Source organism: Mixophyes fleayi, chromosome 6 (genome assembly GCF_038048845.1).
Source record: "Mixophyes fleayi isolate aMixFle1 chromosome 6, aMixFle1.hap1, whole genome shotgun sequence".
Lineage (NCBI taxonomy): Eukaryota > Metazoa > Chordata > Amphibia > Anura > Limnodynastidae > Mixophyes > Mixophyes fleayi.
Window position 1 is genome coordinate 217588363 of NC_134407.1, and position 15951 is coordinate 217604313.

Here is a 15951-nt window from a genome sequence, read left to right on the forward strand (position 1 = left end):
TTGTTAGATGAGGAGTGGTCTGAGATATATACGAGATTGCTGCCTCTAGCTCCATTTGTGTTAGAATTAAAGAGAACGTTTATAAGGTACTATACCGATGGCACTACGTGCCTTCGCACCTTTGCAAAATTCTCCCTGACTCGTCTGATCGGTGTTGGCGAGAGTGCTCCCTTGAAGGCACATCCTTCTTTCAGGCGTGTTCACCCTTTACATAACCTAGTCCTAAAACCTCATTCCTTTCTAGACCTTCTCTCTTCCTTTACATTGGATCTAGTCACTTCTTACCCTCCTTCCTTTACTCCTTCCTCTCTCGCTCCTTCTTTCTTCTGTACTCTTCTTTTCTTCTTTCCTCTTTATACAAAAACTTTGGGTCACTCGTTACTTTCAATTATAAATGTTCGGTTGACTTGGCGTTGCACATGTTTTACGCTGGTCGTAGACTTTGTTACCTTTTGACTACTTTTGCTAAGTGTATTCACTCTGCCAATTGTTCTGTTTTGTTATTATGACCTTGCAAAAGTAAAACTTAAAAAAAAAAAAAAAAGTTATTGACACTTGACTGTTGTCTCTCCAAAAAGGGAACCACTGAAAATCCCGAAACTCTGATGATCACAGAAATTACAGCTGAAACCAGACTTGATGATGAGCATCATGAATTATTTGGACTAGCAAAGCCAAAGAACTTCACAGTTTGCAACAAGAAACAACTAAAGACTGAACGAAGAACATGCAAGGCCTGCAGAACTACTATAAACTCTTTAACTACCTACTAAGAAACCATATTTTCAAGACATGAACATTTGCCAAATTGCATCTCCTCATAAATCAAGTTAGGCCAGGGAGGATCACAGGCTTATTACTAGTGGGGGATAAGTTGACAGCTCCCTAAGAGGAACAAGCATGTGGCCTTCTACATGTGTATACGCACCTGCTTAATCGACAATAAGAATGTGGTTCTACAGATAAGCTAGATAGGTAGGAGGAGAAAAGGTCGAAAATTGAATAAAAGATGGGAAATGTTAAATATGATTTTTTGTTTAGGCCTCATAAAGCCTTTGTTCAGCCATTTATTGTAACTTGCATAGAAATATTATTTGCTAAAAGAGATTATTCATTTTTCTGCTGATATGCAGTTTTACAAGATGTGAGCCCATGGCCTTGAGGTTAAACTAACATAGAGAAATCGAAGTCATGTATCAAGATATGAGAACAATAGTAGCTTCATGTTCAGCTCGTAGTGTGGGAGCTGTGCCCTTGATGTTGGACATGGCACAGGAGATAAACCTCCAGCTCCCCTTGAAATAAGAATAATAGACTCATCTGTCCTTAGAAGGGGGAGAAAGTAAACACCTCAAGAATACGTGAAAGTTAATTAGCAGCGCTTCCCATAGACTTTGTATGCTTATGACGTAGGATTCATTTATTCAGTAGGCTATAAAAACTTGTATCTTTGTATCAATAAATCAGAGAATATTCCTTGTATACAGAACTTGGTCTGTGTCAATTCTCTCCAGCTGATTGAAGCGCTTCCAGATATACTTGACACCACAGGCAAACTTGGATCAGAATTTTAGATCTAACAGTACCAAGACAGAATATCAAATTACAGACACCCTGCTTCACTGTTGAAAAGCCCTTCATTGCAGCATAATCTGGTGGAAACAGCTGAAGGTTATAATGGGAGTTAAAGATGCTGAATAAGAAGAGTTTAGGAAGCCCTCACACACTAATATTGATCTGTCAGTGCCTGTTTCTAAGTTGTCAAAATGTGGGTGAGTAGTGTGGATGTAAGTTATCTGTACCTCTACTGCTTTATGATAAGAGGAGATATCATCTTCAAAAGTCCCATCTGTCCCCTTAATCCCAGGAATCATGTTCACCAGCTCATGGTGATCCCTTCAAAGTGCAGACATTTTTACTTTGCGAGCGTTCGCACCTTTTATCCAAATATCCTTCTCATAAGATGCATAATTTTACATGTAATTACATATATAGTTGTAGTGCTAGTATACAGCTTCTCTCAGATAAACTGAAGAGAATGTAGTCAGTATAGAGTACAGCATATACAATTATTATTACTACTTCACAGGGAGTATCAGGGAAAATGTCAATGTGATAGTGCACAGAGAGGATCACAAGTGATGTCACACTTTATCTCATTCCATTGATCAGTGATTGAATCACCATGGCAACATCCCTTGTACTGATATATGAGAGTGTGGGGTGGACAGTGTAGAATAAAAGATAGTTATAATGACTGAACATGGAATGTGACTTTTCTGTAATAAGTGTTTATTACTCACCTGTGCTGGTATCTGTAGGGATTTCTTCCTCCTTACACTGCTGATCACCCCTCACATACATCTCTTCTCCCTCTATGTTTTCTACCTTAATATCAGTCAGATCTTCACCCTAATTGTCCCATACAATAATAAAATTACACTTTGATAATTTTATTAATTGAGACTAAACATTAGCATATCCGTATACAACACACTCTGCGTCTTCTACAGGTATATAGTGAAAAGTCAATTTGGTATTTGATGAGACCCTAAATTCCATCTACCTGATACTCCTGTGGGATCCTGGGATTTTCCACTGAACAATCCAGTGAATAAAGAGGACGGGGACATCTCTCTGGGGTATTTAGGTTACTGGATCCATCTGTAGGAGACACATAGTGACTGAGTACATGGGTTATATAACCAAACCTACCAATAGCCTGACATGGAAAGCAGGAATTACTCTCTATGCTGGAAAACAAGATATTAAGATCCATCTGGAAAATGCAATGAAGTCATGGAAGAGCTCTCATATTAATCACAGGTGATTCTGTGAAGATGCGGTTTGAGAAGATTGACCTCAGTATGAGTAGGAAATTTACAGAATAAATTTGGGAAAGGTCACATGATATCTGTGTGTCCAAGTATTTCACTGACTGCCTGGACCAAATGAAGTAAAAAAAGGAGGACACAGAGGAAACCTGAGAACCAAACTTCCCAAACTTTTGCAGTTCGCGGCACCCTTAGAGTCTCCACATCTTTTCAAGGCACCCCTCCAAAATAATTATTGAGCAGTCCTGTTTTAGAAGTAGTTGGGTCAAAAAATTGTAATAAGTATTTAGGTCAGGACAGAAATACTTATTTAGTTGTATGCAAAAATGCCCCTCTGCATTCAGACACTCTGCCCTCAGGCACTCTGCCCCCTCTGCATCCAGACACACTGCCCTCTCTGCCACGCTGTCCCCCCTCCTCTGCCCTCTCTCACAAAGTCCCCCTCCTATGCCCTCTCACACGCTATCCCCCCCTCTGCCCTCTCAAGCTGTGTCCCCCTCAACTGCCCCTCTCACGCTGTGTCCCCCTCAACTGCCCCGCTGTCACCATCCTCTGCCCCGCTGTCACCATCCTCTGCCCCGCTGTCACCATCCTCTGCTCTCTGTCCCCCTCCTCTGCCCTCTGTCCCCCTCCTCTGCCCGACTCCTCTGCCCTCTGTCCCCATCCTCTGCCCGCCTCCTCTGCCCTCTGTCCCCATCCTCTGCCCGCCTCCTCTGCCCTCTGTCCCCATCCTCTGCCCTCTGTCCCCATCCTCTGCCCTCTGTCCCCATCCTCTGCCCTCTGTCCCCATCCTCTGTCCCCCTCCTCTGCTCTCTGTCCCTCTCCTCTGCCCCCGTCCCCCTCCTCTGCCCCCGTCCCCCTCCTCTGCCCCCGTCCCCCTCCTCTGCCCCGCTGTCACCATCCTCTGCCCCGCTGTCACCATCCCCTGCCCCGCTGTCACCATCCCCTGCCCCGCTGTCACCATCCCCTGCCCCGCTGTCACCATCCCCTGCCCCGCTGTCTCCCTCCTCTGTCGCGATCCCTCTCACTCTGCCCCGCGCCAGGCGCCAGCCATAAAAAAAAAAACCCCACAGAAACTTACCAATCCGTCGGGCGCCGGGACCCAGCAGCCTCCTCTCTCCCGCAGCTTGTAACTGACCTCGATATTCAGTGACAGCTGCGGAAGAGAGGAGGCTGCTGGGTCCCGGCGCCCGACGGATTGGTAAGTTTCTGTGGGGTTTTTTTATGGCTGGCCCGCGGCACCCCAGTGACAGCGCCGCGGCGCAGTTTGGCAACCGCCGGGCTATGGATTTAAATGTAAGTGAGCTTTTGAAAAGCATACAGTTCATACATGAGGTTCGGGTAGAGATGTCTGGCACAGTAATACAGAAAAGAAGATCATCTACAAAAGCTACAACTTTATGGTGAACAGGGCCTAATGTGATCCCTGTAATGTTTGGGTTGTCTTCTGCAATAAGCTATTCCAATAGGAGAATGTACTTCTGTGTAATGCAATTTACATAGCAGTCCTTTAAGTCAATACTTTACCCACTAGGGGCCTGATTCATTAAGGATCTTAAATTAAGAAATATCTTATTTAAGTCTCCTGGACAAAACCATGTTACAATGCAAGGGGTGCAAACTAGTGTTCTGTTTTGCACATAAGTTAAATACTGATTGTTTTTTCATGCAGCACACAGATATCAACTTTCAATTACAGTGTACAAATAAGCTATCAAGTATTTGTGTGCTACATGAAAAAACAGTCAGTATTTAACTTATGTGCAAAACAGAATACTAATTTGCACCCCTTGCATTGTAACATGGTTTTGTCCAGGAGACTTAAATAAGATATTTCTTAAGTTAAGATCCTTAATGAATCAGGCCCTAGGTTCTTATATCGTGGTGCAGGTTTGAAACACAAGATATCAAATTACAGACACCCTGCTTCATTGCATCATAATCTGGTGGAAACAGCTGAAGCTTATAGCACTGTAAAAGCAGAGTGCACTCCTCCATCTCACCAGGCCATGTAACATAATTTGGGTTATTATATCTACTAACCTGAAGCAATCTGTGGGATAAGTCAATAACAGTCTATGTAATGGCCGTCTGGTTTTATAGGGAGTTAAAGATGCTGAATAAGAAGAGTACAAGTCTTCCAGATCCATAGATTTAGGAAGCCCTCACACACTAATATTGATCTGTCAGTGCCTGTTTCTAAGTTGTCAAAATGTGGATGAGTAGTGTGGATGTAAGTTATCTGTACCTCTACTGCTTTATGATAAGAGGAGATATCATCTGCAAAAGTCCCATCTGTTCCCTTAACCCCACAAATCACGTTCACCAGCTCATGGTGGTCCCTTCAAAGTGCAGAAATTTCTACTTTGTGACCGTTAGCACCTTTTATCCAAATATCCTTCTCATAAGGTGCATAATTTTACATGTAATTACATAGATAGTTGTAGTACTAGCATACAGCTTGTCTCAGATAAAATGAATAGAATCTAGTCATTACAGAGTACAGCATATACAATTATTACTACTACTTTATAGTGAGCATCAGGGATAATGTCAAACGTGATAGTGCACAGAGAGGATCACAAGTAATGTCACATGTTAGCTCATTCCATTGATCAGTGATTGAATCACTATGGCAACATCCCTTGTACTGATGTATGAGAGAGTGGGGAGGACGGTGTAGAATAAGATATAGTTGTATTGACTGAACAAGGAGAATATGTGACTTTTCTGTAATAAGTGTGTATTACTCACCTGTGCTGATATCTGTCGGGATTTCCTCCTCCTTACACTGCTGATCACCCCTCACATACGTCCCTTCTTCTCCCTCTATAACTTCTTCCTTAAGATTAGGCAGATCTTCACCCTAAATAACCCAATAACAATTAAATAACACAATGTCTGTGTTCAGTAATTCAGGAGAATTAATCAGTGTATAAGACACACACGGCGTCTCTACAGATCATACAGTATTTTGGCATTTTGAAATTTGGCGAGACTCTAAATTCCATCTACCTGATACTGCTGTGGGATACTGTGATTTTCCCATGTACAATCCGGTGTATAAAGAGGAAGGGTACATATTTCTGTGGGTGTCTGCTTTGTTGGATCCATCTGTAGGAAACACAGTGACTGAATACATTGTTTATATATGATTATCAGATGATGTGTGTATCTAGGTGACCCTCAAAATAGCTTTCTTTTTTACAATAAATCAAAGTCTCTAGTGATGCGAGTCTGGTGATTCTCCATCATCACGTCCTTGTACAGATCCTTGTGTCCTTCTATATACTCCCACTCCTGCATGGAGAAATAGACAGTGACATCCTGATACCTTATAGGACCCTGACACACACAATGATACAGTCATCACCCGGACACATCCCCTGGTGTTACTGTATAATGTCCCATTCCCAGCAGTCACCTCTCCAGTCAGCAGCTGAATGATCTTGTTGGCGAGTTTTAGAATCCTCTGGTCATTGTCTCTCTCATGTATCAGTGAGTGAGGTGGAGGAACCGTGCTGGGGCTCTGGGTCCTGCTCAGTCCTCCTGACACACAGTGATGGCTTCTTGTTGTCTCAAGCTCATTAGATATATTCTTCACTGCTGTTTAACCCCGTGTATTGACTGAAACATTTATTTGTCCTGTTTTCCCTACTATCTGCAGCACTGGACCTTAGGGAAAACAGGACAAACATAAAAAAAGGGACATACAAGGTAGGCAAAATAAATGTATACTCAGTTGAGACGGAAAGCTGACCTGGGAGAGTCTTTCAGAAAGAGTGTTCTGAAATAGTTGAGTGGGCCACAAAATGCCCTATTAACGTTTGCATTAAAGAGAATGCAGGTAAATTACTCTACAGGTGGTACTATGATACCTCTAGGCTTCATAGTATCTTTACACAAGTCACTTATACATGCTGGATGTATTGTGATCACACTGGCACTTTTCTGCACATCTGGTGGAACTGTCCCAAACTCCAATCCTTTTGGTCTAAAGTCATATCCCTGGCTTCTGCTTTTATTGACTCTCCTATTCTGTCAGATCCCAAATACATGTTGCTTCCCTTACCCATTCCTGACCTCCCCACATATTCCCACAAATTACTCAAACACATCTGGTGTGCGGCGACCTGTTAAGATTGCGGGCTCCTGGAAGAACCATTCACCTTTGGTAACCATCTATGTCTGCAAACATGTGTGGCACATATAAGAGATGGAGAACATGACCAAGGAGCTCCCTGGGCTTCCTACCACAATCAGCCGCTACTCCACCTTTAAAAATAAAACAAACTCTGGGGTCTCTTCTACCTTGCTACTATAACCTTTAACGCACTCTCACTCTCTGGGTGGTCCCCCCCTCACCACCACCACTTCCTCCTTTATTCCCTCTTTTCTTCCTCACCTTTCCCTCGCCCCCTCCCTTTTTATTGCCCCCGATAAATGTTAAAATTGTACATCGCTATTACACTGTTTGTGATGTTTTATTGCTGCTTGTTTCCTGATTGTTAACATCACCTGTATTACTTGCGATGTACCCAATATATAGAATTCACAAAAACAAAATAAAAGTGTACATGAAAACAAAGGAGGTTACTTCTCAGGAGAGAACATACAATTTAATTGGAAGAGGGCACATCTCCAGCCAGTCCCTGTTTTAGTAACACAGATAGAAGTGGTATTGCTACAACATTACCAGAATCCCTCACCTCTCCAGTTAGGTCCATGTTTTATTAAAAGAGATAAGATTGCTGTCACTGTAATATTGCCCGGACTCCTTATTTCTCTTATCGAGTCCCTGTTTTATTTATTCTTTTAATTAAAAACCTAGGATTGGGGGCGTGGCCTGTCAGCCATAACGGACGGTCGCGCTGTCTTTGAGCTCCGTGGAAGTCCACTGTCAATAGGGACTCCACACTGCCCCCCAATAGTCAAGACCCTGCCTATAGCGCTTCCGCGACTTACCGGAGGTCGCTGCTGCACTTCAGATCGCCCCCGGGATCTCCGCCGTGCTCCTGGACCTCCCGACGGTAGTGAGGCCTAGCCCGCGCCGGAAAGCCGGGGCCTCGATTTTGACCCCGCGGCCGCCATCTTGCCGCGAAGGCGCTTCTCCTCACAGGACCTCCAGTTGTAGGGCAGCTCCATCTCATCTGGCCTCTCTCCCCCTGGAGTCTGCTGGCTGCGCTGTGTGGCTTGGGAGCCCATGTCCATCTTGGGAGCTGCTGACGCTGCACTGACCTGCTCCTGTCTTCTTCCAAGCGGTGAGTCACAATACCCTCCTTCTGCCTTGAGGCTGGCTGCCACACAAATTTCTAAGATCCCCTACTGAGAATAGGAGTTCGGAGGAACATAAATCTTCATTGTTATTAACCCACCTGGGTCAACCAGATCTATACAATAGAAATTGCTTGTTCCTATCTGCACTTCAACACCAGTGCTGCCACCCAGTGGCCAATACCGGGCACTGCGCTCTATAACTTTCTAAGAAATAATACCTATATATCCATAGGTCTCTTCAGTGCTTATACAATTCCATTTATTGAGAAGGGCCTTGACCGACAAATTCCTTATAATGTGGGGGCTCCCACACTTCCCACCAGACGATCAACAGATGTCTAGATGCTAATCATGTCTCTCTATCCCCCTCGGCCCTGAACCACTTATAGCGAAGCAACCGATCCTCCTCCCTCACCACTTCCTCAACGGGTTTTCTTCCCACTCTACTACGATGCCCAGAGGAGGAAAGAAACCTTCAGGAGGAGATCTCCTTCCTTATCTCTCCAAACAGAAAACTCCGGCCAGATCTAGTGATCACTCTGACTCAGATCCTGAAAGTGAGGACTGTTCTCCTTTGACTCGCCGAGACTTTCTATCTCTCCTCAAAGAACTGAAGGAAGTCAAAACATCGGTCCAAGCCCTCCACTCACTTAAAGCAGATATTGCTGAAATAGGCGGTAGAACCGATCATCTGGAACACAGAGTGGAAGAAGTGGTAACCTATCAACAATCATACGAAACAGACCTTCACCAAATTCGCCAAGACATTACCCAACTGCAAGAAGGACAAGAAGACCAAGACAATCGAGCGCGACGCAACAATCTGAGAATCCGCGGAATACCGGAACAGATCGAGCCAGCTCACTTGGACCTTTACCTCAAGAAACTTTTCTCTCAGCTCTCCCCTTCTACTCCTGAAGAACACCTTCTCCTGGACAGAGCCCACAGGGCGCTGAGACCCCGCTCCCAGGACCCGTCCCAACCCAGGGACGTCATACTCAGAATGCACTACTTCACAGCGAAGGAAGAAATCATGAGAGAAGTCCGCCGCCTTCAATCCATCACCTTCGACAATGTTACCCTTCAAATTTTCCAGGATCTTTCCCCAATCACCCTAGCCAAAAGGAGAGACTTTAAGCCTATCACCACACTTCTTCAACAGCGACAAATTAAATACCGTTGGGGATTCCCCTTTCGCATCCTGATTTGGCATCAGGGCTCAATGCTAATGGCCAGAACTCTATCTGAAGCCCACTCCCTACTCCCGAAACTTGGAATTACTACCGGTCTTCCAACCCCTTCTGAGTCATCCGTTCTCCCTCAGAAAACAGCAAGACCCCCGTCACGTCAAGCTCCCAGTGCTGAATGGACCACTGTGCCGACATCATCGCCACCACCTGATGAAGCTTCCGTGACTTGATTACCATTCTCAGGTTTTGTTTTCCCTGTAATTTGTGTTCTTCTCTTACCAATGGGCCCACACCTCTAGTGAGGTCTCCCCTCACTTTGAGGGGCTCGCAAAGGAACACTACTTTATTCCGTAACGTCTCACATGTTAAAACCCCGTTATGTTTTTGTATGCCACTTGCTATATTATTACATGGTTAGGTTCATCTTGTTTAATATTGTCTGGGGGACCCTAGCTCCTGGTAGATCTTTAACCTTTTTTCCACTGTACTGTGCTGCATTATACTCGCTAGTAGTACTGTTTATTAGCATCTTTGCTGGGTGCTCTTGTGTCGCAGACCCTCACTACAGGTGCCTCTTGATGGCCCAGGCTGTCATCTGCCTAATCTTCCCGCTTTATTTATCCACCTAACCTGTTTTGAATGAGGGCTGTTACATGAGATCACCCGATCAGTTATCAATCTTTGTTTTACTGCACTAGCAACTGATACCTCTTTTCCATGAGTAATTGTTAAATATATGGTTATATGGTTCCAGTATCTCACTACAATACCACTTAGTGCTATTCTACTCTGTTTAATTTCAAAATGTTTGGTTACACTGATATGTCTTGCTCCATATTTCTACTCTTCGCTATACCTTCCATACTTCTACTCCTCGCTATACCTTTGCCCTCTTCCTCTTACACTCCCTACCGTCCCCCTCCTATACTTCACCTCAACTCCCACCCCTTACAATATTGCATAAATTCATTATCCCCACCCCCCTCCCAGGTTGCTTCGCCCAACACCCACATTTAATCCACTACCAAAGCCTCTATTTCAGGTAACCCAGAGGGATACACCCCTCTGACCCGTTCTCTTTGGCCAGCGCGATGCGTCTGCTGGATGCCTCGCCACGCTCCCCCGGAGCTGTTAGCTCCTATGCTGACCTATGTACTCCCCCAGTACATAGTATCCTCTCCAGATGTCGGCACCACTGGTCCCGGCCTACTTTGCCGTGTGACTTACTTCCTACCCTTTCCCCTCCTTTTCCCACCACCAACCTTCCCCTTTTTCAAACCGACCACATGAAACATTCAGATATGACTTTCTCATCTACCCCCCCGTGTACTGCACAACCCCCCAAGTGCCCTCCTGTCACTTTTTTGAGACTTCCCACGGCCCCCTACACATTGGGCTCTATCTCTATCTTTTTCCTTCTTACCTCACATGGGTCTTAGAGTTCTCTCCTTTAATGTAAAGGGCCTTAACACCCCCCAGAAGCGCGGTAAACTCTTTGCTACTCTCAAACTTCATACAGGCGATCTAATTTTCCTACAAGAAACGCACTTTCTACACAACTGCCACCCTGAGTTACGCTCAAAAATTTACCCTAACACTCATCATGCATGCGATCACTCAGCCAAGAAACGCGGAGTGGCCATTATGTTTTCGCGCCACCTTACATTTGAACTCATTGACTCACTCGCTGATAAAGAGGGTCGGTTCCTCATCTTGGTAGGTAAACTTAACAATAAACTCTGTACCCTGGTTAACATCTATGCCCCTAACCAAAACCAACATCGTTTTTTCTCAAAACTGGATACTTTGTTGACACGACTCCGTCAGGGGGACCTTATAGTAGCGGGAGACTTCAACACCGTCCTAAATAGCTCTCTCGACCGCTCTTCCCCTGTGGCTGCAGCCCTACCCATTTCAGACCCACTCTCCTCTAAATCTCTCCTCAGTCTCATGAAGTCCCAGCTTCTTTATGATTCCTGGAGAGTAAAAGACCCAACAGCTCGAGACTACACGTTTTACTCCTCACCTCACCAATCTTATTCCCGCATAGATATGATCCTGCTCAGCCATGACCTTGCCTTAAACCTCCAGGAGGCCCGGATCCATCCCCTGATTTGGTCTGACCACTCCCCCATTTCCATTGATCTTTCTGGCCTCACACCTCGTCCACGCCCCATGACATGGCGCCTTAACGAATCTCTCCTCCACAATGTAGACATAGTATCCCAGCTTAGATCACACCTAGAGACCTACTTCGAATTAAATGACTCACAGGAGATCTCTAAGTCTACTCTCTGGCTGGCGCATAAAGCGGTCATGAGGGGACATCTGCTCAGCATGGCCTCCAGGAATAAAAAAGAAACCCTCTCCAATATCAATAAACTCTCACTCCAACTCCATGATTTAGAAATCCAACATAAGATGACCTTTGACCCTGCCACGTTAGTGGCCTTACATAAAACAAAAGCTCAACTGGATCTCCTTCTCTCCAAACAAGTTGCCAAGCGACTCAAATGGCTTCGCCAAACTTTCTATGAGAAAGGAGACAAAGCAGATAAAATTCTGGCATCACGTCTCCGCACCGCTAGGACGAATAATAATATTGTCTCGATCCGTAACTCCCACAACCAGCTTCTCTACGATCCTGCGGCCATCAGAAAATCCTTCCAACAATATTACACAGAATTGTATAACCTCCCACCCTCCCCCACCTCCCCAACACAACAATCCAATGCCACTCTGATCTCAGAATTTCTAGCCAACTCCAAACTTCCAAAATTACCCCACCAAGCTCTTGAACATCTCAATGAGGAGATCTCGATAGAGGAAATCCAGCAAACCATTAAAGGGCAAAAAAAAGGCAAAGCCCCAGGCCCCGATGGCTTCACGGCCGCTTATTATAAGAAATTTTCGGGCTTGCTTGCTCCCCACCTGCGCTCCCTTTACAACAATGTTCTTCAGGGAGACTCCTTCCCCCCTGAAATGCTCGAAGCTAGAATTGTAGTAATCCCCAAAGAAGGGAAGGACCCCCTCCACTGTGCAAGTTACAGACCAATCTCCCTTCTTAACCTTGACTTGAAAATATATGCCAAAATTCTGGCGAATCGTTTAAACCAAATCCTCCCTTCCCTTATCCATTATGACCAGGTGGGGTTTATCCCGGGACGCCAGGCGAGAGATAATACCAGAAGAGCCATTGACATTATCCACGTTGTCAACTCAAGGAGCTCCCCAACTATTATGCTCTCTCTCGATGCTGAAAAAGCATTTGATAGGATCTCCTGGGACTTTATGAGGGCCACCCTTGAGGCCTTTGGATTTGCTGGCAGCTTCCTCACTGGCGTCCTGGCATTATATACGACTCCCCATGCCAAAGTTTTGATTAATGGTATACCCTCAGACCCGATCTTGATCCAAAACGGCACAAGGCAAGGTTGCCCCCTATCACCCCTTATATTCGCTCTGGTGATCGAACCCTTGGCTTCCCAAATTAGATCCAATCCCAACATTCAGGGGGTGCAGGTGGGTAGCATCAACTCCAAAATTTCTCTTTTTGCGGATGACGTCCTCCTCTCTCTATCCCAACCAGCGATCTCCCTCCCCAATCTCTATGAAATTCCCCAAGCCTATGGGATCACCTCTGGTTATAAAATAAACTATGCAAAATCAGAGGCCATGCTGCTGCATGTCTCCCCTCGGGAAACGGATCTCCTCCAGACAACCTTCAATTTTAAGTGGCAAAAAAGAAAGATCAAATATTTGGGAGTTTTCCTCACCTCACGCTATGACCTCCTCTTTCCTGAAAACTTCCCTCCCCTTTTCGCTAAGATGCTCTCTGACCTGACCTCCTGGAAACGCCTCATTATCTCCTGGCTGGGCAGGATCATAGCAATCAAAATGTCTATTATACCAAAATGGTTATACCTCTTTCAAACACTCCCGGTCGCAGTTCCTGCCTCCTTCCTTTCTAACATACAAAAATCCCTCATCCGTTTTGTTTGGAATCACAGACCCCCACGGATCTCAGCCAGCATTCTCAAACGACCAATCTCTTCTGGCGGCAGAGGTCTCCCCGATATTAAACTATATTACCTGGCCTCCCACTTTTCACAAATTGTTACCTCATATGCCCCCCCAGGCTCCACTTCCTGGCTCGATATAGAATCGGCTTATACTACCTTGCCCTATCTTACACCCTTATGGGGTCTCTCCCCTGCACATCGCCCTCCTGCATCTAAAATGCTCCCTACTATCAAGTTTGACATCAAGTTATGGGATTTTTACTCCTTTAAACTGAAGCTTACCACACAATTATCCCCCTTAACCCCCATTTGGCACAACCCTGTATTCCCTCCTGGACTCTCCGCCGCGAGAGCTCGTCTTTGGAATAAAGCTGGCCTTAAATTCCCGATAGACTTCTCCAAAGCAAACCACTGGCTCCCACTGGCAGAACTCCAACGTCACTCCCCATCCCGCATACTTAGTCCGTTTGAGTTTTTCCAAATTAGTCATTTTTTGCGATCCCTCCCACCTACCTATGTTTTGCGAGATTTAACCCCCTTTGAAGATCTTTGTAAAAATCACCCTAGGGACAGAGGCTTGATATCCCAACTTTATGGTATATTTATTGCTGCTGTCCTTCCTACTCCGAGGGCACATGAGGCTGATTGGGAAAAGGATCTAGGCCCCCCTCCGGACGATGAGGCATGGGACGACATGAGACTGGAGATAGCCAAAAGCTCCATATCCACCAAACTTAAAGAAACCTCTTATAAAATCTATTACCGTTGGTATTATACCCCTACTCGACTCCACAGCATGTTTCCCTCTTCTTCACCTTATTGTTGGAGGGGTTGTGGCCACAGGGGAACTATGCTCCATATATGGTGGACCTGCCCAACTATCTCCTCCTTCTGGGATGTGGTTTGTGGCATTCTAAACTCTCTATTTGAGGCTCCTGTCGCAAAGGACCCCTGGGTCTTTCTACTATGCTATCCTCCTCCAGAACTTGACAAATTTTCCAAAAAACTAGCCTCACATATACTGACAGCGGCTAAATCCCTTATCGCGCTAAACTGGAAAAAAACGTCCCCCCCCCCTCTCTAACAGCCCTCAAAAAACAAATCTGGCATGTCGCAGCCATGGAACAGATTACCTATTACCTCCATGATAGAGGCCATGTTTTTAACCAGGTTTGGGCTCCTTGGCAGTTTGTGGAAAGCTCGCGTCCCCCTAACAATTAGCCCCGTGATAAGGACCCATGTGGGGTAAGTCCAGCTCCCTTATACGCTTTGCCCCCTTATCTTCTTGAGTCGTCTACACACTCTCCACCCCCTGAGCTCTTTCATATACCTGCTTTGTGGTCTCCCCCCCCCCCCCTTCCTTTCTGATTCCCTTCCCCCCACTCCCACATTTCACACTTTCACTACAGTTATATACAATTTGATACCGCATATAAAATTGTAAAAATGGTTGTCTCATTATAAGCTTCTACGTACATGTTGATTCAATTGTTCTGACTGTTTCTGTACGTCTGTTCAATAATAACACTCTTATTCCCTGTATCTGCTTATATGACCAACCAAAATAAAGAATTTAAAAAAAAAAAAAACCTAGGATTGTGCTTATTTGTACCTTGTCCCCCTAAAAATAAGTTTAAAAGAATTAACCCCAAAAAGTTCACAGGGTTCAGTCAATTCAGGAGCTCCCCAAAGGAATAACCTCTTCATCCTAGACCCAGGAGGCCTCATGAGACCAACGGTCTTCACCTCAAGCCTGGGGGGAAGGGGGATCACTTTACCCTGGGATCCATTGAAGCTTCACTAAGGGACTGGAGTTTTCTGTTCCCCACATGGAGGAACTTCCGGGGTGTGAGGAGGTGGAGACTCAGGGTCACACCATGTCCTCTAGATCTAAGGGATAAGGAGTCTCAATTTGAGGGGAAAAAGTATAATAAAAATTGTAAAGTGACAAAGTAATAGTGAAATAAATAAGTGTGTGAGCAGCCCCAGCCTTCCAGTTGTTCTATATAAATTCTACCATAAAGATAGAAGACAAGCAGGAAGGAGCCTGTGCCATACTTTGTCAGTGGATTTCCTATCCACTCTGGAGGCACATATCATGCCAGGCTTTCAAGCTGACGGCCTCTTGGAAAAAGGACCAAGGTAGCCTATTCATTATGGGAGGAGACACCAATTCCTCCAAGGATAGATAACAAAACTGATTTTACCAAAAAGCCAAGAAGCTTCTCTCACACAATCCCTCACCTCTCCAGACAGGTCCATGTTTTATTAATAGAGATAAGAGTGATGTCACCGTGACATTCTCAAAATCCTTCCCTGGTTTTATCTGTATGCGTGTAAGTTTGTAAAGGAGTGTCACCTGAAAGGAATAAGGTCCAACCTGTGTAAAGCAATGACTATCCTCAAGCTAATTAGGGTCAAGGACACAACAGAGTTTATTCCAGGCCTGCCTGCTGCCACAGCAAAGATTGTTTGAGAGAATGTGGCCTCCAGTAGGGTCACCAACAGACATTTAGACTTGGCTTGGATGGCTATCCAGGTGGGTCTGCCTCTCAGAACAGTCATGTATTCTAGGAACCTGTGCAGATACAGACATCGTCCATGATGCTTTTTCAACAAAGAATCGTC

General features: G+C 45.1%; 1 protein-coding gene across 1 annotated transcript in view; it reads right to left on the minus strand.

Moving 5' to 3' along the window:
• Positions 1 to 7100, minus strand: part of LOC142095488 (uncharacterized) — a 307911-nt gene extending 300811 nt beyond the window's left edge. Inside the window, exons 1-4 of the mRNA XM_075178433.1 lie at positions 6259 to 7100; positions 5850 to 6179; positions 5589 to 5700; positions 2600 to 2664 (exon numbers count right to left, since the gene is read on the minus strand). Of these exons, the coding sequence (XP_075034534.1) occupies positions 2600 to 2664; positions 5589 to 5700; positions 5850 to 5948 (276 nt within the window). The 5' untranslated portion in view covers positions 5949 to 6179; positions 6259 to 7100. The remainder of the gene's footprint in view (positions 1 to 2599; positions 2665 to 5588; positions 5701 to 5849; positions 6180 to 6258) is intronic.
• Between the last annotated feature and the right edge of the window lie 8851 nt (positions 7101 to 15951).